Source organism: Leptosomus discolor, chromosome 15 (assembly GCF_034619465.1).
Source record: "Leptosomus discolor isolate bLepDis1 chromosome 15, bLepDis1.hap2, whole genome shotgun sequence".
Classification (NCBI taxonomy): Eukaryota; Metazoa; Chordata; class Aves; order Leptosomiformes; family Leptosomidae; genus Leptosomus; species Leptosomus discolor.
The window spans coordinates 14,060,209-14,086,002 of record NC_141405.1 but is presented as its reverse complement, the minus strand read 5'-3'; the positions used below and the strand labels follow the sequence as shown (position 1 = coordinate 14,086,002).

At 57.9% G+C, this 25,794-nt stretch overlaps 2 protein-coding genes across 3 annotated transcripts in view; one reads left to right on the top strand and one right to left on the bottom strand.

Moving 5' to 3' along the window:
* The first annotated feature begins 254 nt into the window (after positions 1-254).
* SPHK1 (sphingosine kinase 1) lies at positions 255-8,214 on the top strand. Its single transcript, XM_086473573.1, has 5 exons — positions 255-687; positions 5,425-5,574; positions 5,915-6,009; positions 6,273-6,388; positions 6,939-8,214. Exons 1-5 carry the CDS (start codon positions 270-272, stop codon positions 7,720-7,722), a joined length of 1,563 nt encoding a protein of 520 aa, XP_086329699.1. The 5' UTR covers positions 255-269; the 3' UTR covers positions 7,723-8,214.
* Positions 8,215-12,869: 4,655 nt separating this feature from the next.
* UBE2O (ubiquitin conjugating enzyme E2 O) overlaps positions 12,870-25,794 on the bottom strand; it is a 63,981-nt gene continuing 51,056 nt past the window's right edge. Inside the window, exons 10-19 of one of the 2 annotated variants that reach the window (XM_086473569.1) lie at positions 25,572-25,726; positions 23,986-24,098; positions 22,768-22,893; positions 21,484-21,573; positions 18,442-19,099; positions 17,365-17,501; positions 16,621-16,824; positions 15,831-15,888; positions 13,889-14,182; positions 12,870-13,816 (exon numbers count right to left, since the gene is read on the bottom strand). In XM_086473569.1, the coding sequence (XP_086329695.1) occupies positions 13,419-13,816; positions 13,889-14,182; positions 15,831-15,888; positions 16,621-16,824; positions 17,365-17,501; positions 18,442-19,099; positions 21,484-21,573; positions 22,768-22,893; positions 23,986-24,098; positions 25,572-25,726 (2,233 nt within the window). In that variant the 3' untranslated portion in view covers positions 12,870-13,418. Of the gene's footprint in view, positions 14,183-15,830; positions 15,889-16,620; positions 16,825-17,364; positions 17,502-18,441; positions 19,100-21,483; positions 21,574-22,767; positions 22,894-23,985; positions 24,099-25,571; positions 25,727-25,794 lie in introns of both variants that reach the window. The other variant, XM_086473568.1, reaches the window with a different exon arrangement.

The following is a 25,794-nucleotide window of genomic DNA, read 5'->3' as shown; positions in this document are numbered from 1 at the left end:
CCCAGGACCCCCCCCCACCCCCCCCCGGGGAAAGGCAGCGCGGAGCTGCCGGCGCGGAGCGCGGGGCGGCGCTTAGGGAAACTGAGGCAGGCTGCGGGGCGGGGAACGGCGGGGAGGGGGCTCCGGGAAGCCCCGAGGTGGGGGGGGGTGGGTTAAATTTTTATGAATGGGGCCGCCCCGCCTGCCATTGCCGGGCGGCGCGGCGGGTGTCAGCAGCGAGCAGCGGCGGGCGGCGCTCCCCGGTGCGTCCCGCTCCCGTTCCGCCGCCGATGGCCGCCGGCCGCCGCGCTCCCCCGGAGCCCGGTGGGGGCCCGGTATTACTTCAAGGGATCTTCGGGGCGGGAGCGACCCCCGGGGCTGCCGCTTGCTCTTTGGTTCTGACTGCCCGGGAGCTGCAGGTGCGGCGTCCCGGGGGCTCTTGCGGGGCTTCGGCCGGACCCGACGCCGCTCTCCGCTTGGCCGACTGCGTGGGCTCCGCCGCCTTCCCCGCCGCCGCCGCCGCCGCCTGCTTCTCCCTCGTCTGCTACCCGTTCCGCGGGCCGCGCTGGGGCTCGCCCGCCCGGCAGCGCCTGGAGCGGACCTTCCGCGTCTGCCTGGGACCCGACGCCGAGGGCAACCTGCGCATCGCCCAGGCCTGGAGCCGCACGATCCGGGAGCTCTCGGTGCCCGCCGTGTCCACGCAGGACGGTGAGTCCCGAGCCGCCCCCCCCCCCCCCCCCCCCCAGCGCTCACCGCCCCCCGCACCGCGACCCATCCCCGCGCTCCGCCGCGCGTTCCCGACGGAGCGAGTCCCGGGACCGGGCCGGGGGGTGGGGGTGGGGGGAGGGGGTGGGGTGGGGGGGTGGGGGGTATGGGGGCAGCAGCCGCCCGAGGGTATGGGGTGCGGGGCGTGGGGTGCGGGGCTCGCCGCTGCCCGGCCCCAACGGGACGGCGGTCCCCGAGGGGCGGCGTAGGGGGCCGGGAGCGCTGCGCGGGGGTCGGGCCCCGAAGGGACAGGTCGGGGACGGACGGGTGGACGGACAGACGGCGATTCGCATACCCCGCAGGGTCACCTGCACCCCCCACCCCCGCACCCCGAGCCTAGGGGAGGGGGACGGGGACATCCCTGTGCACAGCCCCCGGGGCCGGGGGTGGCTTCCCCCCCGATTTCGCCCTTAAATCGAAGGGGCAGCAGGGACGTGGGCGCACCACGGGGGCCCTTTTTACACCCCCCCCCACACCCCCCCACCCCCCCCGGTTCAATAACTAGCAAAGCTCCAAAGGGCAGCATTAACCAAGGGAAAAAAAAAAAAAAAAAAGTCATCATTGCTGACGCAGGCAGGACGGGATCCAGGCACCGTCCCCGGCAGGTCCCATCCATCACTTGGGAGCAAGCGAATCCCCCCGGGACACCGGGACACCCCCACCCCCCCCACCCCCCCTGCCCGGGGTGCCAGGGCATCACGGAGGGATCGGGGTTTCAGTTCCCTCTCCCCCCGGGAGCTGCCAGCAGCTCGAAGAGGAGCGGCTGGCTCGGGGGCCAAGTCCCCCAGCTCCTGCAGTCGGGGCAGGGCAGGCTGGCATATATTTGAACATCAGAGCAGAGATTCAATTATATGCACTACTTCATTTATTTAGCTGTCCAGTCGCACTGATCAGACTTGGAAATTAAGAGGCATGCGGTTAGAGGGATCCTGTCAAATCACATTTAGCCCAGCTTGGATTTTAAAATGCAGCTTTTTTACATGACCCGCAGCTACAAAACAACTTTCTGCTACTCTTCCGAAAGAATAAAAAGAAAATCCAGTGGAAAGGGGCGAGGGCAAAACCAGTTCCTCAGCTCTATTTCCAGCCTGAGCTCTGCAGCTGTGAGCCTCCAAGCATTTTAAAACCCTCGCCCTCTTGGCAGGAGGGTGCGAGGGTGCTGGGGCAGGAGCAGCTCGTTGCACGGCAGGGGCCTCGGGGGAGCCCGAGGAAGGAGGACGGGAGAAGGCGGTGTGGGATTTTTTTTTGCAGTTATTTTTCTAGCTGAGGGCCAGCAGGATTTGCAAACCTCCTCCCCCAGTTTGGGACAGAGCTAAAAATGCGTCTCACCACGCCCTGCGCTGGCTCGCACCCTCACGTGTCGGCATCGCGGCGTGTGCGGGACAGATAAGGCCCTGCCGGGAAGCTGCGTGTGAGTCCGTGTCGAGCAATCCTGCCACCCCGGCCCCGGGGAGAGAGGACCTGGGGAGCCACTGGTCACCCCCTCCCGGTGTTGCTTCAGCTCCAGCATCCCCTGGGATCAAAGCCCTGTGAGGAGCTGCAGCAGGGAGGAAGCTCTCCCCTCCTTATTTCACCCCAAAGGGAAAACAAGTCCCTCAGCAGGGAATAACCCCAAAGCCGGGGCTGCCCGCCGCGTGCAGGGAAGCGTCCCACCCTGCGGCCAGCCAGGAGGGAGCAAACCACCGCGGGTTTGTGTCCTGGCGGGAAAATCCAGCCCCCGGCCGCGCCAGGAAGCTGCCGTCGAGCTGCCGGCAACGGCCGTGGCGTCGCGGTGGCGAGCGGGACCTGGCCCTGACGCCAGCCCTCGTTTTGGGTGAGCCCCTTGCCGTCCTCCTCACCGTGCGGAGGTGAGACCCTGCGGAGAGGGGATGTGGTGGGCACGTCCCAGCTGGGTCACCGAGCAGGACAGCCTTGTCCTCTTGCCAGCCTGGCACGCTTGTTCCTCGTGCCCAGAGAGTTTCCAGAAGGATGCAGGGACACAACGGAGCAGCTGGGGTTGCTGATGGCGGAGCCGTGGCAGCGTGGTGACGGCCGGGACGCGTGTCCCCACGGGGGGACGTGGGCGGAGGGGGGGGAGGGCAGCGTTTGCGGGCTGGCAGCAGCTGGAGCCCCTTCCTCCTGCTGACTCAGTGTCTGCTCAGCAGCGTTGGAGGTTGAAAGCGACCGCGCTGTGCCGGGAAGCGGCTGAGCCTCGCCGAGATGCCAGGGGCCGGCTGGTGTTGCGCAAGGGAAAGGGGATGCTGCTGAAATCTGTCCCTCCCCTGCCTGACCATCGCCGCTGCTGGGCTCTGGCTCTGAACCAGCGCCTTCTGCTCCTGCCGCGGGGACCTGGGCTGAGCCCAGCGCTGCTGGTGTCACCAGGATCACGCCCCCGTCCCTATTCGCACCCGGGTACCCGCAATCTGTCCCTTGTGATGGAGTCACGGCATCCCTCGGTGCCCTGAGCAGGGTTGGCCTTCCTATCCCCTCCAGCCAAGGAGCAGGTCCTCGGGGTCCCAGCCGTCCCCCCACTGCCCAGGGGAGGCTGTGGGGCAGCAGCCACGGGTCCAGGCGGGATTTTCAAGGCGAGACCCGGCTGCAGCTCTGCGCGCGTGTCGGAAACGATGTGGCTGATAAGAAACATTGTGGGCTTAAAAACTGTGTTTAGGCTCCTGGAGTGCCTCGTGCTCTCGCTCTGCATCCTCCAGGGTTGGGGGGGGGGGGGGGGAAAGAGAGAGAGAAAAGCCCCCCATCACCTGCCTCCGGCAGCTGGGGCTTGTGATGGACCCCCTGGCCTGGGGGCTCGGCTGCGTTTGTCAGTAGGGGATTTTAGTGCCGCTAGTGACCAGGGCAGGCTCTGGAGGGGAGGGAGCGGGGCCAGCCCAGCCCTGCGGTTGCTGCCCCTTATCCTTGACCCGAGCTGAGGGCAGCTTGTCCCCTCGCGTCTGGTGCCCACTGATAAGGGACCGGGGAGGGCGGGGGGCAGCCAGCGGCTTCCCCCAGCCCTGGGTGGCAGTGGCAGAGCCAACGCAGAGCCAGCGCCCGGAGCCGGGTTCAGCCCTGGCTGACGGGGCTCTCGTGGGTGAACATTTGCTGTGGACTCGGTGGCAGGTCCTAAGCAGCCAGCGTGGGGACAGGGAGGTGGCCCGGAGGGTGACAGCCTCACCGGGTCCTTCCCAGGGGCAGAAAATCAACCCGATGGTGCCAAAATCGGCAGAGGTCTGTGTGCTCCCCAGGGCTGGGCTGGGCACGGGGATGGGATGCTCCGGGCACGTCTGCCCACAGGGCAGCTCAAGGAGCTCTGCCAACTGGCGGGGACGCCCTGGCGTCACCGTGACGGGTGTCATCCGAGGGAGGTGACATGCGTGGGGACCTCCATCACCCCAGGCTCCCCTCTCCCCGCCTCCATCCCCGGTGTGGGCGGCAGGAGGGGTTTTAGCTGTAAAAACGCTGCCTGAACACACTCAAATCAAAGTGTGCAGGCAGGGCAGGGGCAGGCAGCCGGCCCCAGCCCCCCTGCGCCGAATTGGAGGGGGGTTCCCAGCCTGGGACAGTGCCGGGGAATGTCATCTGCTTTGGTGACTCAGCTCCTGATCGAGCAGCTCTTTCTGCTGAGTCAGCAATCGCAGCCTCCGCACTGTCCCACAGAGCCCACGCTCCCGGGTGGGCACCCGCTACCCCCCTGGGGACCAGATCGTGGCTTAGGGGGGCCCAGAGTTGGTGGGGACACCCTCCCACCCCCCCAAAACTGGCTTCACCCTGCAGGGCCGGGGATTTCCAGAGGCGCTGCGGGAGCTCGAGGCACGCTGCCCTGCTCACGTCAGGACTCAGGAGACCCGAGCAGCACCCAAGGGTCCTGCCCCCGCACGCTGCTGCCAGCTCCCCCGGGGTGCCATCGCATCGCTTCTCCTCCCTGCGCCTCCCTCACAGGGCAGCTGCAGCCTGGGCTCAGCCCGTGCCCCCCCCCCCCCCCGCACGGGGACCACTGGGCTTGGGGGGGTGGGACTGGAAGCGGGCAGGGGGCCAGAGGGATGCAGACCCCTGCCAGGCTTGTAATTACAGCCCAACCTGGGCCCTCACGCATGAAACCTGAGCGCCGTGGGGAGCAGGGGAAGCAGAAGCATCCGTCTGCCGGTGCAGGTGTCTGTCCTGGCCCCGTTCCATCTGGGGTGGATGCGGGGAATCGGGACCTCGAGTCCTCCTGGCCCTCCTCCCCCCTGTGTTTGGCTCCCTCTGCATTGTGCGAATGAGCCCAATGGAAGTCTTTCCAAGGAAAACTCACAGCTGGGTGCCCCTGGGGAGGTTGGGTTTCAAACCTCCCCTTGGCTTCCACCTTTCTTCCCCTGGCCTGTCCAAAAGCGCAGTCGGCAGCACCCCGCCGCCCTGGGGTGCACAGGGGTGCTCGGTGCTGCAGAGCCCCGGCTCCGCTGCGGCATCGCTGGGTGTAAAACCCCTCTGCTGATGGTGGGGGAGCTCAGGATGAGTCCCTGCGTCCCCACCTCTGCTTTCCCAGCAGGGACCCTCCATCCCTGCTCACCTCCCGCTGCCCCTGGGCAGGGATGCAGCCCGGGGAGCTGGTGGGGCTCGGCGGGCAGCTCCCCTTCCTGCGGGGCTGTGGCAAACGCTGCCCCGGCTCGCAAAGCCCTCCCTGGGCAGTGCCGCGGCCCCACCACCTTGAGCCCCCCCTCTCCCCCCGCCCAGGTGACAGCTATGGGGTGCTGCCCCGGCCCTGCCGTGCGCTGGTGCTGCTGAACCCGCAGAGCGGCGCCGGCCGCGCGCTCGAGGACTTCCAGGCGGTGGTGCAGCCCATGCTGGCCGAGGCCGACATCGCCGCCACCGTCTTCATCACCGGTGAGTCCGCCAGCGGCTCCCTCACCACCACCTCCTCTTCCTCCTCCTCCTCCCTTCTTGGGATCCTAGCTGGGTGCCGCTGCCGGACAGGCTCCTCCAAGGGCCTCGTACCCCCGGCATCGCCACGGCTCCAGCTGCTGCGGGGCTGGCTTGGACAACACAACGGGTGGGCTGTGACAGGCGGTGGTGGCAAAGGGTGCGAGGGGACACGATTGCACTCAGTGGGAGTGACTGCCTCACCTCCTGCACCCCTGGCTGGGACGCTGGGGCTGGGGTCACTGCCTGGGGGGTGGCAGCAGGATGGAGGGTGATGCTCGTCTCTCTCTGCTTTCCCCTGCAGAAAGACCCAACCACGCGCACGAGAAGGTGCGGGATGAGGACCTGTCGCAGTGGGACACGTTGGTGGTCATGGCGGGGGACGGGCTGCTGTATGAGGTGAGGGGCACCGCGGGGCATCCCCCCGGCCGGGAGGGGCACAGAGCTGGGAGAAGAGGGGTGCCTGGGGCAGGAGCCAAGCTTCAAGACACGAAGGCAGGCAAGGAGTGGTAAAGGAGAGATGGCATCTAGCTTGGAGCAAAGCAGGGCAGCCATGGCTGTAGTCCTGCTCTGGCCAGGGGCATCGTGGGCTCCGCTCCCCTGGGCTGTGGAAGGGCTGCTTGCCCAGGCCTGGGTGCCACCAGCTCCCTCCATCCCCACAGGTGGTGAACGGGATCATGGAGCGGCCAGACTGGGAGGACACCATGAAGAAGCCGCTGTGCATCCTGCCGGGGGGCTCTGGGAACGCCCTGGCCGCCTCCATCAACCACTACGCAGGGTGAGCCCCGACCCCGCGGAGGCACCCGCCGCTGGCACCGAGGTGGGGGGGGGATGAGGGAAGCCAAAGGCTGCGCATGGCTCCGGCCCAGGGGGATGGGTGCTGGGGTGCCCAGCCCAGGGGTGCCCACCTGGGTCCCCACCTCCCCTCAGGCTGGTGCTGCCCAGCCCCAGCCAGTCCACGTGACCATTGGATTGTGTCCCCTCGTCCCTGTCTCCTCCCACGGGCTTTCCCCTCTCTGGGCTGTAAGTTTGGCACAGCTTTACTCCAAAGGAGCCACCCTGGGGCACAGCCGATCCCGCTGCAGGGCAGGGGGACCGGGATTGCCCTGGCCCAGCAGCCCCAGCTCAGTTCCCGTTTTCAGGAGCCGGTTTATCCTTCCCACCCCCAGCAAACCCTCTCCCAGCAGCTGTCCCTGAGGGTCACTGTCTCCCAGCTGGGATACGTCTCAGCCACGACACAGGGGCAAGGGTTGCACGTGGATGTCGGGACAGCAGGAGAGGCCTCGAGCTGGGTGCAGCCCAAACTCACCCTTCTCCATCCCTCGCAGCAATGATCACGTCGCCAAGAAGAAGCTGCTGACGAACTGCACCTTCATCCTGTGCAAGGGGCTGCACACGCAGATGGACCTGGTCTCGCTGAGCACGGCCTCGGGCAAGCGCCTCTTCTCCTTCCTTGGCTTCGGCTGGGGCTTCATCTCGGACGTGGACATCGACAGCGAGAAGTACCGCCGGCTGGGCAACGCCCGCTTCACCCTGGGCACCCTCCAGTGCCTGGCCAAGCTGCGGGTGTACCAGGGCCGCCTCTCCTACCTGCCCGCTGTCCCCGAGCAGGGCACCCCCCCGGCGCCCAGGGACGCCCAAGCGCCCGTCACCAACGGCCAGGCTGGCCGCATCCTGCCGCCCACGGGGACGGGAGCGCCCGGGTCTCTGCCCACCGACTCGCTGCTGGTGCCGTTGTGCCAGCCGGTGCCGGCGCACTGGACGGTGGTCCCTGAGGAGGAGTTCGTTACCGTCTACGCCATCTACCAGTCCCACCTTGGCACGAACCTGCTGATGGCACCGGCGGCCCGGCTGCACGACGGCTGCATCCACCTCTTCTACCTGAAGGCCGGCATCAGCCGCCTGGCGCTGCTGAAGATCTTCCTGGCCATGGCCAGGGGGACCCACCTGGACTTGAACTGTCCCCACCTGTGCTACGTCCCCGTCCGGGCTTTCCGCCTGGAGCCGCGGGCGGCTGCGGGCATCATGACGGTGGACGGCGAGGCGCTGGCCTGCGAGCCCGTGCAGGGCCAGATCCACGGCCGCCTCTGCCGCGTCCTCAGCGGCTCCTGAGCGGCCAAGTTCGCCCCCGCGGTGCTGAGCTGCCGGCACAGCCCAGCACGAGAGCGGCAGAGCCTTCCTCCCACTCAGGAACCTCCTCCTCCTCCCATAGCAATAGCTCTTGGGGGCCGTGGGTGCTCGTCCCCTCGCTTGCCCCCACGCTTAGCTTTACCCCCTTGGGACAGCTGCGAGTGCTGTCCCAAAACCGAGCCACCAGCCCCATCAGGTACTTGGTGCCGGCGAGACGCCAGCGTGTTTTATCCCGGTACAAGGTCCCAGCCCTGCACCGGCACAGCCCCGTCCCCTCCCCGGCTTGGACGCACACAGTGGCATCGCTCGTGTCCCCGCCGCAGAGCCAGTGCCACCCCCCAGGGCTGGTCAGGACCAATCTATCTAATACAAGAAATGGACTTTTTTAAAGAATGTTTCTACCCAAAGCTTCCTGTAGAAGCAGAGTTTATTCTTGTGAGAAATGGCAATAAATATCTAGCATTTGCAAAAATTCCCCCCTGGGTTTTAAATCCGAGCTCAGGGCTGCTGTCAGGGGTAGGGCCGCAGCGCTGTCCCCCCGGGCTGGGCTCACACGCAGCCCGGCCGCACGGCCGTCAGGACGGGTTTAGCTCAGCACCGCGGCCCTTCGCTCCCCGGCGTCCTGCCGGCGCTGCCAGACCACCGTCATCTTGGGGTCAGGACCGGCACAGAGCGATGGCCCCGGGAGATGCCTCAGAGGTGGGACATGGGGCATTGCTGCCACCGACCCTGATTTTTGGGGTGAGCTGGTGCCTCCCTGCTCAGCCTCGCGCTGGGGCTGATTGAACCCAGGGAGCTCAGCGCTGCGGCGATGCTTTGGGGCATCTTGGGGAAGGGTCAGTGCCTGCGAGCGAGGGCAGGGAAGGGGTCACGGAAGAGGTTCAAGGAGGGGGTCCTTGGAGCCAGGGGGGTTTAGCTTTCCTGCCTGGAGTGGGGACCCTATGGGGAGCTCACTCACCCCTTTCCTGGGCAGCCCGGGGCCAGCTGGAGCCCTGCAACATGTCCCTGCCCCAGGGCTTGCCTGGGGGGGGGATATTACTCAGCCTTTTTGGAATAAAATTGCAGTAATTAAACCTCAGTTACAGTGCTCAAGTACAAAATAGAAGAGTAAACAGCGGTGGCTGTTTGCATTTATTCATCTGCAAACTATGCAATTAGGATCGCCGAACTGGGAAAGAAGAGCACGATTGTTCCCACCACCACGGCCCCTGCGCCCGTGGGGAGCCGAGCTCTGTTCCCAGGGCCGCAAGGCAGGCAGCAACTGGGAACCACCTCCCAAAATAAAGTTATTTCCCCCATGGCATTAGGCCAGGTATAAAAACGGACTCAGCGACGCTTCGCTGAACTCTGACCATGTGGAACAGCCGCCGCTGGCAGAGCAGGGAGAGCCCAGGGCAGGGCATGCGCTCGGAGCTCTTGGCTGCCTCCGTCAAGCGAGACGGTTCAGCAGAGCAGAGCCACGGGGGTTTGCAGCACCTGAAGGGTCCCTGGACTCTGCTCTGAGCCTCTCGCAGGGACCATCGTAGTGTTCGGGGTCTCCCTCGCTCAGGTTTTGCTGCACCGATCTCTTCCTTGACCCAAGTGCTTCCAAGCCTTGTCAGCCAGCAGCCAGGGGCTGTACCCCGAAGGCTCCCGCTCCTGACACCCCAGGGGGGTGGCACCAGCTGCCACACACCCCTCAAGAGGCTGGTTTTGAACAGCTCCAGCAAAGCCACACGTCTGAAAACACGGACGGGGCTGCCCATCTCCTCTGCCTGCACCAGCACCCTTCGAGCCTCTCCTTGCAGGGAGGGCAGCCACGGGGGCCAACGTCAGTGAGGGTTAAACACCCCACCAGCACCCAGGTGGGTGTCCCTGGGCCCCCAGCAGCCCACCCACGGCTGCGGCTGCGTCTCGTCACCCGCTTTCCCGTGGGCCGAGGCGAGGGCTGGGCGGGCAGGACCAGGGCAGAGGTGCCAGGGCCCCCGAGCCATCCCGCTGCCAGGCTGGGGGGGGGTGGGGTGGGGTGGGGGGTCTGCACAGGGTTTGGTGTCACCCCGAGGTCTGGCCCCGTCTGCCAGGGCAGCCCCCAGCCGTGCTGCAGCGCACGCCGAGCCGCCGGGCAGCAGCCTGGGTGCACCAGCGGAGCCCAGAAAACAAAACCCACCCCGACAAGATGCTGTGACTCAGGGTTTTGGGGAGCTACAGGGGCAGCCCCTCGGTGCCAGACCTGCCTGGCTCCCTCCAGACTCGCTGCCCTCTCCCCGCCGGCGGCTTCAGCCAGCGGGACCCCGTCCAGCCCTGACCCTGGCGCACACCAGAGATGGGGCAAGCGCCAAAAGCGCGGCAGGGAGGGGGAAAAGAAAGAGACAAGAGTCAGAAGTACTCACAGAGGCAAAATTTAATGGCAAGTCATCTTCCCTCCTTTATTACACCTTGGTTAGCCAAACAAAAAAAAAATTCTGCAGGTAAAAAAAGTTTTAATGGTCACACAGCACTTTATACATATATCGTAAGCAACCAAGCATCCACATCTGCACGTGAACGACACACCTCTAAGCATGGCCTCAATAGTCAGGTCTTTTTTTTTTTATCATTAAATACTGTACAGAATCAAGGCTACAAACTGGTTTTGTAATGCTTCTTCCCCAACCCCAGCACTTAAAACAGTTACAGGCTGCTCTCATTTGTACATCACACAGTCGTGTAGCCAGTTTTAAGGCTAACAATATGCATCATGCTTTGGCTTTTTTTGTGTGTTTTTCTTTTTTTTTTTTTTAAGGTTTTAGCCTTTTAAATTTGTTACCCTTAAATATTACATACATACACAAAAAATTACATAGCTGCAGTGTGCTCACCACCATCCTTATCACCCAGGAGCTTCACATTATCAAAAGCTTTAGAAAACCTGTAAACCTCTGTGCACGCCATGGTTTGGGACAGCCAGCTGCAGAGAGCGAGCGATGCCAGGGGAGCGGCAGCTGGGGAGCAGCAGCGTCCCCTTCCAGAAGGCCAATACGCACCTCCTCGGTAGGAAGCCCCAGGAACCTGTGCAAAAGCTATTACGATCAGAGGAAACAAAGAGATTTCTTGGGCGAAGGGGAGGACTCGAGCACCGGCAGCGCCGGCTGCCTGCCCTCCTTCCCGGGGGAGGTGGGCAGCCCGAGAGCTGCAGGGAGCAAAGGGTGGGCAAAGCAGGGAACCCTAGAGCTCCTCCGTCCCTAGCCACAGCTCGGCCCTGAAGGGTTTTCTCCCTCCCTCCCTGGCCAGCGGGGCTAAGGACGGCCGCAGCCCGGCACAGGGGACCAAGCTGGTACCTGCAGATCACCAACCGCCGCTTTGTCTGGCAAGGAAGAGCTTTAATGGTTCGTGGAACAAGGCTCCCTGCCTGCCCTTCCCCTGCCCTGAAGCAACAGCCTCACCCCTCTGCCCCAGTCGGCCCTTTCTATTTTGGAGATGCCCCCAGCTCCCGACTCAAAGGGTTCATTAGCACCAGCCCCAGCCAGAAAGCGGCCGTGAGTTACGCCCGCAGCTCGCACCGCCCTGCCTGGGGCTCAACGCATCTCTCTGCACCCTGGACGGGGGTCTGCCACGCTGCCAGAACCCCCCGCCCGCCGGGCAGGGAGGGCTCCCGGTGCCCGAGCAGGGCCAGAGCTGCTGGGCAGGCGATCCACCCACAGACCAGTGCTTAGAGAGCTCTGCAGGCCCAGGTCTTCATTCCCAGCCAAGCTCCGCTTCCCCCAGAGCACGGGGAGCCTTCCAAAAATCCCGACAGCGGATGGCGACACGAGAAGGGCTTTGCACAGCCAGCCCCCCAGCTCCAGAGCGTCACGGGGGGCAGCTGGAAACAGCAGGGGCAGGGTGGGGGCGATTTGGGCCCGCGGGTGCAGGCCCCTGGCGTTGCAAGGAGCCGAAAGCACCGCGCGAACGCGCCGAGGTTCTCCTGCTGTTCTCCGTTTCAAACCGAGGCGGCCACATGCTGGCGCGGGTGGCGGCAGGGCAGGGGGATGGGACACAGCCGTACCGAGCAAGTGCAAAGGAGAGTTTTGTTTCCATCCTTACTTCTGGCAGAGCCGTCTGCTCAGCCCCACTCCTCCCCGGGACGCCTGGCACCACCGGCTCCCGGCGCCAGCTGGAAGGACCAACGGACTCTCCCCGACAGACTGTGCTCCGCACGGATGCCGAGCGGCTGCTTCTCCAATGCCTCAACACCGGCTAAATGCAGCAACGCGGGAGCGCGATCTCCCAGCTCCAGAAGTGAAAGTAAGTGCGTGCACACAGGGGGAAGAAAAAAAAAAAAAAGAGGCTTCAGGAAGGTGTCTTGACCAGGAGACTCTGGCAAGTCACTGCTTCAAAGTGCTCACGTCACCAGCTCAGGCAGCTCTCGCTGCTGAAACAGGGGCTGATCTCGCCAGCCGTTTCCCAGAGCGGCACGGCAGCGCTGCGGTGGAGATGAGGGATAGTACGTGCTGTGCCCACAGCGCTGCCGGCCACAGCGGACCCAGGCCACCATGGGAAACGGCTGGCAAGGGAAGAAATTGATAACACTCCACACCAGTGGCTGATGGGCTCCAGTTGCTGGCTGAGTAACAGCACAGGAACAGTCACAAACTGCTGCTGCTACAACAGGACCTCGTCACGACACGACAGCTCCTTCCCCTTAGGTAACCCCGGCTCCAAACCAGCTCCGAAATACCCATCTACAGCCAAACGACGGAGAAGCAGCAGCCATGCCAGGTTCACCATCCAGACTAGCTGCTAGATCTGCAATAGACCCCAAGATCACTCGCTGCCACCTGCCCAGGCAAGGACGAGATCCGGGGGTAGGTGTAGTGCTGTGTGACAGCCAGGATGGCTGGGAACGAAAGATGCAGATAGTTAATAAGGGCAGAACCCTGAACCCCATGTATTTCTAGAAGACAGGCATGCATGGTGGGGAAAGGGAAGTTTGCCTTACTCTGGAGAAAAAGAAGTGGGGATGGCTAGAATTGCTTCCAGAAGACCGACCAGAAGTTGCAGAACTGGATGGAAACCCTGCAGCACTCCCAGGGCAGCCCAAGTGCTAGCGCAGAGCTCTGGTTCTGCCTGCCAAGTCCTGATCAGAAGAACCTCGTAGCTATCAGTGAACAACTAAGACTAGAGCAACTCCATATGGTGTAGACAACTTCAATGCAAAACACAATCCAATGTCTAAGTACATATAAGCTGGGGTAGACTTCATAAAACCCATGGTAACGCAGAGAAAAATGAAAGACTGGGAGGGCATTGCCCTTCACTTCCAGATACTACAGCAATCACTTCTCCTGGCTTGAACCCCACCAGAACAAACTGCTGGGTGTAGCGCTGGGTGGGAAGAGTCCTTGTGTGGAAAGGTGCCCCAAGATGAAAGTGCAGAGGGAACGTTGGCTGCAAGACTGCTTCTGTGCAGGTCTCAAATCTTGCCATTGCAGGGTCAAACTCGCAAGAGGAGCACGTACATGGGACAGGGGAAAGGAAGAAGGGCTGGGGGCAAAGAGTTATTCATGCTTAGACAACCTTTCCTCGGAGGAGCAATCAGGCCTACCACCTTCTTTGGAACAAACCAAGCTGAGGAAGAAAAGCTGGAAGGAGAAGCCAGTTTACTGGTAACAGCGTTTGCCAACTTCCTTTCTGCTGCTTTCCCTTCTCCCCTGCACCTGCCTGTCCCTAACCTGACAGTTTTATTTGTCCTCGGTCCACTCTGGGATATTGGCCCCTGCTAAGGCAGCCCGGTACTGCTGCAAGACACCGCGGATGCTTTTAATGAACCCCTTGGACAAAGGGAAGAGGGGGAACCCAATATCGGGGTAACCGCTCTTCTCTGGAAGGAAACTCCTGTAGCTCTTTCTCCTTTTCTTTGGTTTCACACTAGGCTGCAAGGCAGAGTCCTGGGCAGCCTTCCCCTCGTCCGTTCGGTCTCTGGCCAGGTCTACCCCCCTGGCTTGGCCTGTGCTCTCCGAGTCTGAGTACTGTTGGAGATCGCCAGCGCTGGGCATCGAGGTTGTGAACTCCGACTCGTCCAGCTCCTCCTTCCCGTCGAGCGCCGAGTCGGAAAGTTCAGCGGCCGCCCCCTGCTCCGAGCTGCTGCCGTACTCGCCCGGCGATCCCGCGCGGTCCCCGGGGCTCTCGGCCAGGGTGCCGCAGGCGGAGAGGAGGGAGGCGGAATCCGCCCCGTTGGCCTGTTCGTGGCTTCGCTCCACCAGCTCGTTCGTCTCCAGCCAGGACTCGATGCGGGATACCAGGCGCCAGCCGTTGCAGCGAAAATGCTCACGGATTTCGTGCTCAAAGACCTCCACCGGCCTGCGCAGCAGCTGCATCATGGACTGCACCACCCGGATCAGGGTCATCTCGTTGTAGCAGCGGCTGTTCTCGTAGCCCTCCTGGAGACCCCGGTCGCTGTCAAAGCCCGCCTCGTTGTAGTAGGGCTCATTCACCAGGATGAGACCTGCCAAGAGAAGGGGAGGCCAAGGGTTAAGGGAGGAACTTTACTGCGAATCGCCATCAGACGCTGCTGGGCACGGATTTCTGCCAAGGCGGTCGAGGTTCAAGGGTCACAGCACGGCTTTGCTGAGGCACGATGCCAGCGTCACCCACAGCCACACCGACGCGGGCAGCCCAGGGAAGGGACTGCAGAAGGCAGGGCAGGGAAGCCATGCTTTGACTTCAGGCAGGTAGCAGAGGCCAAACTGGACAACCAGGAACCCGCAAGATGCCATGGACTGGTATCACAAGGCGAGCACTCGTGTGAATGGGTCTGCGGCCCTCTGCTAGGGCGGTGGGGATCTCGGACACTACCGAGAGCGGCATTCAAGATCCTTGGCTGGCAAGGACAGTCTTCCACCAGTGCGATGCAGAGGGCACGCCACAGCGGAGGAGGTCAAAAGGGCAGAAAGGGAAAGGTTTCGCAGCTCCTTTCCCTGTCCTCCCAGCAAAAACCCCCACAAACACACCCAAAGCTTTTTCTCCTTAAATATTTTTTTTTCCTCCTTCTCTTAATCAGAACAAAGGCCAATCTTCAATAACGGGCTTTGAGCTGGCCAGGTCCTATCTGATCCAGCATAGTCCCACCAGACAGTGCAGTTCTGAGACAGTGAATACTGTGACAAGTTCACCCACACCAAGCTTTCTCCTGCTTCCTTCTGGTCTAACGTAACTGCATGTCTGTAGCAATGGCACCAATACTGCCAGGCTGCTGGCAGCCTGCCACAAACTGCATTAGAGCTGGTGGAGGAGAGATCATGAGTCTCTCAAAGCCCAGGCAACAGGAGGGGAAGAAGCGATTTTTCACTAGCACCAAGTTGCTCCAGTAAAACATTTAGTATTTCTTTTTCTAAATTTGGATCCTCAGCGTGGAGAATGAGAAAAGGCTTTTCTCATGGTGTCGTTCCCCCACAGGAAGACAGAGGTGGACGACGAGGCTTCTGAGGAGGAGTTGCCTGCTGACTCGAGGCAGGAGCCCTTGCTCTGTGTCAAAGGTTTCTCAAGTCACGTGCCTGAGCTCCCTGCACAGAAAGTTGGCCTTGAGGAAGGGATTTGATTTAGTCTGTCTGCTCTCAAACTAGATACGGCAGGACAAAGCCCTATGGCAGGAAGCCCCTGGGGCTGGTCTAGACACACCCCTGATTATTCTCTGCTTCGGAAGGAGCATAAACACCATCATAGTGTGCAAAAACATGCCCAGTGTAGGACGGGCGGGTGACTCAGTGGGGATAAAAACCAAACAGTCCTGCAAATGAAGTCCAGTTTAGCAACTTCAACTAACTTTGGTAACTGGCTGAGGACACAGTGGTTCACCTTAGTCAGCTCAGAATAACAAGCAAAACAGCTCTCTGCTTAGCTGCCGCAGCGAGAAGGGAAAGCATTGTGTCCAAGACCTGGGATGCAGCCAAAAAATCAAGGCATGAGAAAAGCTTGCACCTGCTTCGACTGCTGAACTGGAGAGATAAGGACACAGCTTTGTCCAGCAAGGTGAGAGCAAAAAGCAGCACTCACCCAACTGAGGTGGCAGATCCCAATTGCGTGCTCCCCCATAAGCCCGCATCCCCTCCTCCCTCTGCCTTTTCCTGTCCCACAGGCTCTGCAGGAGCATTTACCTTGGATGGAGATGAGCACTTGAAGGAGGCTGGATTTACTGGTCCACCTTTCTGTCCCCTGAAATGCACAATCAAATGTGTTAAAGGGCTGAAGCACCACCAGTTTGCTGTGGTAACTGTTAGATGTTAGAGGCCCCTGCATTCCTATTGCTAAGGTCCTGCAGCTCAGTCCTAAGGGACTGATTTGACGAGCACGGGATGTGCTAGCGTCCCATTGCACCGCCCCATCTCTCTGCTGTTTTTTGCCAGCACTGAACCCCATCAGGCCAGCTCTGCCTGGAACAGAGTAACCCTACACACCAGACACCAGTTCCAAACCCTCCCCAGCTGCCTGCCCCGTCGATCTACCTGCCCCAACCACAGCATTTCCCTGGCTCGGTTTATTCCAAGTCTCCAGCTGGACTTTACACCACATTACATGGTTTGTCTGCAGTGTGGGAGACAGGGAACCACACCGCAGGAGAACACCCCATGCTGACGTTGGCATCTCTGCTCTGTCCGTGACACAGCCTGGCTGGTCTGACCACAGGGACAGAAGAGAACAGCTCACGGGACGATGACATCAAGGAAGGACACATCAGAGCCAAATACAGTCCCAGAAGCAGCCCACCTACACCAGTTACCTGCTCCAGACGTCTAAAACAGAGCCCAAAGCCCAAGCCACCCCCAGCTCAAGCACCACATGAGACCAGAAGTCACGCAGGACTCTCGGCCTGGTAGGAAGGGGCTTGTTCCAAAAGCAGCCTGGCACAACTACTGCTCCCCACAGACGGGCAGAGGAAAGCATTACCTTGCCTATCCACGTCCCCAGAAGGCTGACACACACTTTGCCGTTGTCGTACAGGTTGGGATTCAGTCTCCCACTGCACTGGGAGAGGTAGCGGAAGAGCGGCGGGACAGCAGGGTAGATGTTGGGGAGCTGGATGTCAAAGAGGAAGAGGCCATCTTCATAGGGCGTGCGCGTGGGCCCTTTTATAAGTGCTGAGAAGAGATCCTGTGGAGAAAGGCAACGTAAGCCAGGCCCTGCCAAACGTCCTCCTACCTTGGCGGGGCTGTAGGTACAGAGAGGGAGAGAGGGGATGTGATCAACTTGGCCCTTGCACAAGTCAGCTCAAAGCAACACATCTCGGGGCACCTTCCCCCTAGAAGTAGCGCTTCTACTACAGCCTGACAGCAGAGCGAGCCTTCGGATCTGAAGCAGGGCTTCGAGGACGGCCAGCAAACCCCGAGCTGCTCAGGGGTTCCGCCAGCCCCTTGCTGGCTGCCTGCCTTTCCTGCTCAGCGGGACAGGCAGCCCAGGAGGGAAAGCACCCGAAAACAGGCTTCCTGCAACGAAGAGCTCCCCGTTGTTTGCCACCCTGACTCGGGCAACGCAAAAGCAGCCGGTTACGGTCATTACAGCCGTATTTCACATGCTGCACACATTCCTGGAGCTCTAATGCTAAGGATTAAGGCTAAGGAGGGAATTCCAAAGAAAGCAATCCGGATGCTGAGCCCAGCACTAACACACAGGCATTTGAGAGCGGGCACTTGCCATTCGATCCTCGAAGGTTTTAACCATGATGCCGTCAGGCAGGGAGGTGGCCAGGAGAGCCATCTCTTTCCGCACGGTGCTAAAGAACTTCTTTGCTTCTGGGGGCTGGAACTCCATTTTCTTGAAGGCATGGGTATCTGTGGGGGCAAGGAGGAGAGTGGGATTAAAGTCTGCCTTTGGAAACAGCCACAGGTTCCTTGTGAAGGCAAATCTACCCACGTGCTAAACCTCTAATTTGGAAGAGAAGAGTTGATTTGCTTTCGTGCTGAGCCAGGAGGCAGCCTAGAGATTATTTGGTTTTTCCCACACTGTACAGCAGCCACAGCCTGCACCTCCTGTTCTCACGGTCCCACAACAACGCTGTCCCTGGGCTCCACAAGGAGACCTGTCCCACAACCAGGACAACGACGCATCGCACAAAGCGATGACCCTTTCTCTGCAAAACCCGAGCATAGCTCCCCGTCTTTATTTATAGACACCTGCAGGCTCAGAACGGTTTGGCCACCTTTTCTTCTCAGGTCTGGCCCGGCCGGCTGGCTCGCTGAGCACCTTGAGCTCTGCTGTCACCAATGCTCCACAGAACCAGATGCTCTTTTTTATTTTTGGCTGATTAACATTGGCACAAGTGAACAAGGACGCTCACCCACCGAGGACACCCAGCACAAGAACACCAGCTGTTCCTGCTCCGCTTCTCAACCAATCCATCCCTGCAAAAAAGCCTGAACAAACCCTCTAGAGCTTTCAAAAAAAAAGTATCTGCAACACAAAGTGACTGATCTCCACAGCTCTCCAAAGTTAGTTACCAACATGGACAAAGGGGAAGGCCACTTCTGTGGCTTGAGAAGTTACAGTAGTGCCTGCAGAGGCCATCTAAAAGCCAGGTTTAAGTCCCAGAACAGGTTGTGCTACAGAAGTTGTCTTAGTTTCTCCTCCCCAATTAATGAGCTGTGAGAAGGACTAGGAAGAAGAGAGGATCCCCAATCCAAAAGGCCTAGAAGCAAAGGTTTTGGAGAAAGAAACACTGCAGGATGGCAGTGAAGGACAGAGTATCCCGCTGGCCTGACCTGACACACTCACCTGGAGCATACTCCAACACGGAGAAGACTTCTCCCTTGGCACTGGTGAAGGTGACTCCAGGCTTGCCTCCACTTTGCTGGCAGAGCACTGGTGTCTCACTGGGCCACTCCGACCTCACTGGTGTCTGTGCCTCTGCTTTTTCTTCTTTCTTCTCTGTCTCCACCATGGCTTCCATCTTTTCCTCCTCTGCAATAGCCACATTATCCAAGGTCTTCTTCAGATTTTCCTGCAGCTTTTTAATATCGTCCAAGAATTTCTTTTCCCGAGTGGGTTTTTCCAGCTCCACAGTTGGGGAGGTGGGAGAGCCAGTCAGCAGCTGCTCCACAGTCATATTTTTCAGGCTTTCCAAGATCTTGATGGCCTCCTTTAGTTCCCGGAAGCTCTTTGGGGCTCCGTCCTTGCCAGTTTTCTCTGTAGCAAGATCTGCAACTGCCATAGCCACAGCTCCCTGGACTTGTTCCTCTACTTTTTTCACCTCCTCTGCTGCCGGCTCCTCAGGCTCTAACTCCTCAATTTTTGGGTGGTCGTCTTCCATGAGGCCATTGTCTGTCTCCCAGCTGTCGCTTTCATCCTCCCACTCAGAGGATGCCCCGCTGGTGCTGCCGTCAACAGAATCATAGTCTGACTCCTCAATTTCTGATTCAATATTGTATAAGTGCTAAAGGAGAGCAGAGTTACAAAACACACCAGAGCAGTTAGGTTGAAGCACGGAGTTTGAGTTGTTTTTTCAACGCAGACAAGTCAGTTCTCCCCACGGAAAGGGAACTCCCAGCCAGAATCTGTTGGGCTACTTCAACTCTTTCCATCTATCCAGGGTGGACTGTGTTTGATCAACACAACGTGCTCACCAATGACCAGCACAGATTATGAGTGAGCACAGCCCCATCCTCCACCTTTCAAAGCAGGGCACTGGGGGAAAACTAGGGCAAGTTCTAAGTGGGCTGCAGCCATCCCAGTGGCTGGGATCCAGCCACCAAGGAGAGCACGCAGGCGCCAAACAGCTACCTGATGCCCCCGGGTTTCTGAACGTAGAGCTAGTTCAGAAGGTATTGGGTAGTGTGTGCGTGTGGAGTTCGTATTTCTGGTCCTGCTTCTGCACCAGCAACTGTGTTGGCAGAGAGCCCTGGTTTGGCTGCCTCCACACTCTGTCTTTCTGCAGAGACAATGCTGGAACCAGCAAAACATTCCCATACCAGCTTTCTTCTCCTGCAGCACACACTACTTGCCATCAGAGCCTTGCTACGCTGCTTTAGCTGTTGTATGTCACTACTGCTTAAAATTCAGCTGGGACAATGAAGCCTAACCCAAGTTGCTGAACAAGCTCTTCCATAAAACCTTCTCTCCCCCTTCACTACTGGAAGCTGGATCCATCCACACTCTGTCTAGCCTCACCTCTTATCATTACGCTTTTGCACATGCTACATCTCTCACAAGGTCCCCCTGCAGAGGCTCACAGACACGCTCCAACTACGAGCACCTACACTTAAGCAGGGGAGCAAGAACAGCTTTACAGGGCTGTGGTGATAGTTACAAAATAGAGCGTTTTATCCACAGGCTTCCGACACTTGAATGACAGCCCAAGAATCCCCTTAATCTTGCAAGATATGGCCCCAGAGGCTAAAGCTCATGGACGCTCAGTCGTCTTGTCAAAGCCTTGAACTGAACCAGCACTGTTTAGCCAGTCCTGTGCCACCCGGAGACAGGCAGCCAGCAGAGGTTAGTTGGGATCAACACAAGTGACTGCAGGCAGGAAAAGCCATCAAAACTCACTGCCCTCAAAGCTAATCCAAATCTGAGTCGGAAAGTTAATTAGCCAGTTATGCCATCTTTATTTTTAGAGCTGAGAAAAAGCACCCAGACAGCTTGTCTCTGGGCACATGGACAGGCATTGATAAATCATGGTTTTACCAACTGATAATTCATGCTCCTGACATTTCCCCAACTCCCATAATTACACAGACGAGCAGAATCGAAGGGACTGGCGTGACACAGCAGGAGCTGCTGCAGAGCCCCGGCACCGCAGTGTGAGAACAGCCCTTTGTGGAACGCACATCAGACCTCTGATTGTGCCTGTGATCCAAGCACATGTGACAACAGGGGGAAGGGAGACAGCAGCCTGCTTTGTAACGCTCTAGTCCACTGCCATAGTGCAGGCATTGACTATTCTACTGTAATTAATGCAGAGCTGCTCGGTTTAAAAAGAAATCTTGATCAAGTACTTTTCACTCGCAAATGCATCTCTGCAGCAGAGGCAGTGGTGTTCTTTGTCACAGTGATGGAGATGGGACCCTACAGAAGCAGGTCTTCTCTTATCTTTAGGCTGTCTGCCTTAATTTGAGGCAACAAGGAGAAGAGACATGGGATTAAACTGTACGTGGAGTAGTGAATAAGATTACAAGACAGTACAACAAAAACCTTAGAACAATGCAGAAGACAAATCAATGGGGTTAAGTGGATTAGCAGTATGACTGTACCTATATTTTTAAACTCACACTCAACCCTTCCCTCCCTGTCCTGGGAAGAGATTTGGGTATGATCCCTGGGTTAGCTAAGGTGACAACTTGTGGCACCAGTCCAGCTACTAGAGGAGCTTCTTCAGCAAAAAACCACCCCACTGTGGTGCCATTCCACAAGCAAGACAGAGCAAGCAATCGTCTTTCAGCAGTGCCTTGGGCAACGCAGTGAACCTGGGCTCAAGTCAGAACTGACGATCCCTGCGCTCTGCAACCCCCTCAGCAAAGCAGAAGGTGCTGCAGGCCAGGAGCAGGGCTGTGAACACGCAGTGCAAAGGCAGCAGTCCGCCCATACTTTCCTGTTCTCTATATTCAAGAGCAGTGATGACCAATTAGTTGCCCAGTGCTCCTGACAACGGAAGGACTTACTTGTGCTACCAGAAGTGGGAAGCCACCCTATCATATGGGAAGGCAGCAATAGAGCAAGATTCTCTTACAGAGTGAATCTCTCCACATCCAGGATTTAAAACCAAGACTTGTCACTCAGCTAAGGATTACAGGGATATCACGAGCTGGAACAGGACCTCACCTGAGGCAGAATGATAGTCTTGGAGTTATCAGCCCACACCACTTCCACTTTACTGCTGACATCCACGCGAGCCACCTGTCCGACTGAAGGCTATGGAAACAAGAGCAGTTTGTCAGGCCCTTTTCTTTCCCAGACATTTCAGTGCAGAGAAGCTTTTGAGAAACAGATATTCCCCAGGACGGAGATCCACCTAAAGCAATGATTGCAGCCTGCCGCAGAAGTGGCAGAAGTCCTGGGGTCCCATGCTAAGGGGGTGAAGAATCCTACAGATAATGTTTCCATGAAAAACCCCACAACACTGCCATGGAGATGGGGAAAATCTCTCCCCCTCCAAGGAGGAGAGGACCAGGAGGGCTGGTCTGGCGGTAGATCCTGACTTCTGATCAGGACCAGGGCCATGGCAGGGCTGTGGCCTTTCCACAGGCAGCACTGCTGGGGCTGTGCCAGCAAGGGGACAGGACCTTCCCCTGAATGGGGCTGCCCTCTAGTGGGGTGCCAGTGGCCAGCCCTACGCTCCCACACCCAGCATCAGGGGCTCACAGCAGCTTCCTCCAGCAGGGAGTGTGCAGGCATGAACAGACAAGTCACAGTTGGCACAGGGCGTGCACAGTAAGTAGCATCTTGCACTAGAAGAAGGTTATGTAGGTCAGCTGAGCAGGCTCAGATGGGTTTTGTGCTGCTGAAACTAGAACTGCAGTAAGAGCCACGCTATACCTTTTAACCCTTTTTTAGGGCAGCAGTCTCAAAAGCTGGAGGTCTTCCCCGGACAGTGAGGAAGGCTGTTTCCTAGCAAAGAGTGTATCCTCTATAATACAAATCCTTCCCTCTTCCTCCCCAGTAGATTAATCAGCTCAACAAAATTAACACGTACATAACTCAGATGAAAACCAGAACACCAGTCTTCTGTTGCCAAGTGAAACTGGTTTCATGACAAATCCACCTTCACTCTCGCTCAGGAGCCCAAAGAAAATCTTCGTAATAGAAGTTACTCTGAAATCCTAAGCAAGTTATTAAAACCCTCCAGGCGTATGTTTGATTCTTGTCTTGACTTTGCTATTGCTCTGCTATAGACTCTGTCACCAAGGTCAAAGGATTTCAAGGTTTCATCTCCAGACTAAGAGATCTGATGTGTTACTCATGACAGCAGCGGACACCGACACAGAAGTAGCAAGCAAGGCAGTTTAGGATGCCCCTGTGGGGCTTAAGGCCCTCCTACTGCCTCTTTCAAGCGTTTCCACTAATACCTGGTGACAACACGGTCACATAACTCTGCCCAGAACCCACCTCGTCCTCCTTAGCTGTGGCTCCGTCCGAGTTGCCAATGCGAATCACAATGTCAGTAGTGCGGAAGCGAAAGTCTGGATGATCAGCAATATCATACACGCTCACGTCCTCCTCCTCCCCGATCAGCTGCGTTGGGAGACAGAACGCAAACACGTCAGCCCCAGGATGCTGCACTGACCTTCAGAGCAGGCCTTCAACACTTGAAAGTACTTGAAAGTGTTGTATTTTGCCAATTTTCAGTTGCTCCAACAGCCTGCAAGGAGCTGCTAGTGTCCCTTCTTGTCACCTCATCCCGTAGCACATCAATCAAGGAACAATAATGAAAGGAAGCAGATATGCCGTCTGGTCTGCTCATCCTCACCTTTATTTCAGGCTCCAGGTCACTATGATCATGAGACATGCAAGAACTTTCATTCCCTTCTGAACACCCAGATTTCTCAGAGCAGTTCATCGGGGCCCAAAGGGTTAGAGTTTACTTTTGAAACGATCCAAGGCAACAGGAAGTGTCTGACAAAAAAACTTGTCAATTAATGGGAAACATCTTTCCTCTGATTTCTCCTGGAGGAAGAGAGCCAGGAGCTGAGAAATAATGAGAAATGGGTAAAGCGGAGCACAACCCCAGGCCAGACTGATGTTCTGCTTCTGGATGCAAAGGGCCCTGGCTAAGTTACAACAATGTGATCTCCCATCCTGAGGCAGAGAGCAGAACACCAGATTTGTTGGTTCCAGTCCCCCTCTCGTCTCCAACCAGACCACAGTCTATCGAGACTGCAAAACAGCGTTCCTACAAGCCCGAGAAGGAGCTGTTTAGGCTGACCATAGGCAACAGTGCCTGGCAGAGCACTAGACAACCTGCAACAGACAGGTTCTTTTACCATGAACTAGAGCAAAGACATGGGAAGGAAAAATTCTTACAGTGAACTCAAGAAATCAACTGTCTGTGACAACTTCAGCAAAAACCTTCATCCATACCAGAGTCTGACGTTGACTATGGGATGTAAACCCTCTGCTTGGTCTTCACTGCCTTGCAGGCATCTACAAATACAAAGCCACACCACCTCCGGCTAAGCCTCCCAGGCCCAAAAGCACATTGCTGTTCCCATCCTCAAGGGCAAACTCCACCGCAGAGCTGACTCTCAGGCTTATCTGTGAGGCCTGTACTGTTTTGTGGTTGCCTTTTCTTAGCCGATTCCAAGAGGCACTGGCTCCTGCACTTACCTCCACATCATCACCGCTGGATTTCAACTTGAACCACTTCACCACACAGGTACGGCCAATATGGTCACCAGACTGCACGACTCCATATAACCCTGGGTCCTGGGAGCTCTGAGCTTTTGGTCGTGATGGCAGGAAAGAAAAAAAGACAAGTTAAGTGAAGGAGCACAGCAACTGAGGCTGTCAGCTCCCAAGCTCTCATGGCTGAAACCTTCCATTTATGAATGGCAAGAGGAAAAACAGCTCTTCCTACACATCAAAACTGTACTCAGCTAACGAGTCGCATTTTAAGGGGGCATTGAGCGATGGTCAAGTAAGACTACGTTGCATTGGACTGGGTGAACACATTCACTTTGGGATCACTTGTGAGCTCTATCACTAAGAGAAAACACACGGTCACCTTAGTGCTCCGCTCTCCAAATTAGCTCCACATCCAGACTGTCAGAGTTTCTGGACAGGCCGGCCAAGAGCTCCCCGAGAGCAGCCCCGGCTGCCAAGCTCTTCATCTAGAAATGTGTCACCCACAAGAGTTTTGCTCCTCTGGAAAAACGGACGGGACAACAAAGGTGGAAGGCAGGCAGGTATACATGTGCACATGCATGCATCGGGGATCCAACAGCATTAAAGCTGGGCCTGGACCACCTCTCTAGGCCTGGGCTGTCATCCAGCACACTGGTATCCAGACATCTTTCAGATTTATCTGGCTGAAAAGGATCCACCTCTCAGCATCCTTCACAGGGGGACATAAGGAATTGTGGGAATCCCAGCCCACTTAAAGAGTATGTTTCACAGACAGGGGAATACAGATTCCCAGAAGCCAAACTAGAATGGCAGAGCTGGAGCTGATGGATAACTTTAGTTTCCACAAACTATGTCTCAACCACAAGACCAGTCAGACTGTTACTCAGAAATGGACACACAAAACAGCGTCTTTTTTCGCTAAGTCAGCTTTCCCTCTTCCCAACCTGACAATACCTTGTGCTCCCCGCTGTTGAGGGTCTACCCCTGGTAGAAAAGAAAGAGGAGCTGAGAGCCAGATGCTGTGCCATCAATATTTCATAACCAAAAGCTGTAAGTCTCCTTGAATTAGTACTGTGACCCTCACTAGCATCACCAATTGGTTTGGTGAAGAAAAGGGATGTAAGGTGCCTCTGGATGCCAAAACCCTCCAAGAAAAGAAATGGAGGGTCATGACAGACAAGCCATACAAAGCAAGCAGCCCGAGGGGAGCTGTTCATTTCTCCCCTCATTCTGCGAGAGAGCTCAGAGCCATTTGCGCTTCCAAGGAGAAGGTGGGACACCTCTACCTTACAGAAACACTGAGAATCCTAGCTTTGCTCCTTGGCATTTATTCCTTCCACATCTTGCCTGTTGTCATAGTTCAGCTTTGGTATTTAAATAACATTCACGTTAAGTCAGCTGAATACTGCCTGCCCCTCGTTAGGCTCCTGTGCCTACCTCAAGTGAGTACTACTAACGGCTACCGTAAAAACGGCTTCAATGTACATTAGGAGATCCAGACTGAAGAATCCTTCGCCATTAAGAGCATGTTTGTTCCCTGAGGACAGCATTGTTTTGACACCCAATACCTCTTTTGTCCACCACAAAATCCCCAGGGCAGAACTCGTTGTTGTCCAGATGATGGACTGGAATCAGCTCGTTGGAGCGAATGTTTGTCTCCACAGTGCCATCCTGCCACATCACGTCAGCTGAAGTCATCGTGGTCACCACTTCGACAGCAACCCTGGGAACACAGAAAGCCAACACGTTACCAGAGGGAACGTGGATGAGCGCAACCAGAACGTGACGCTG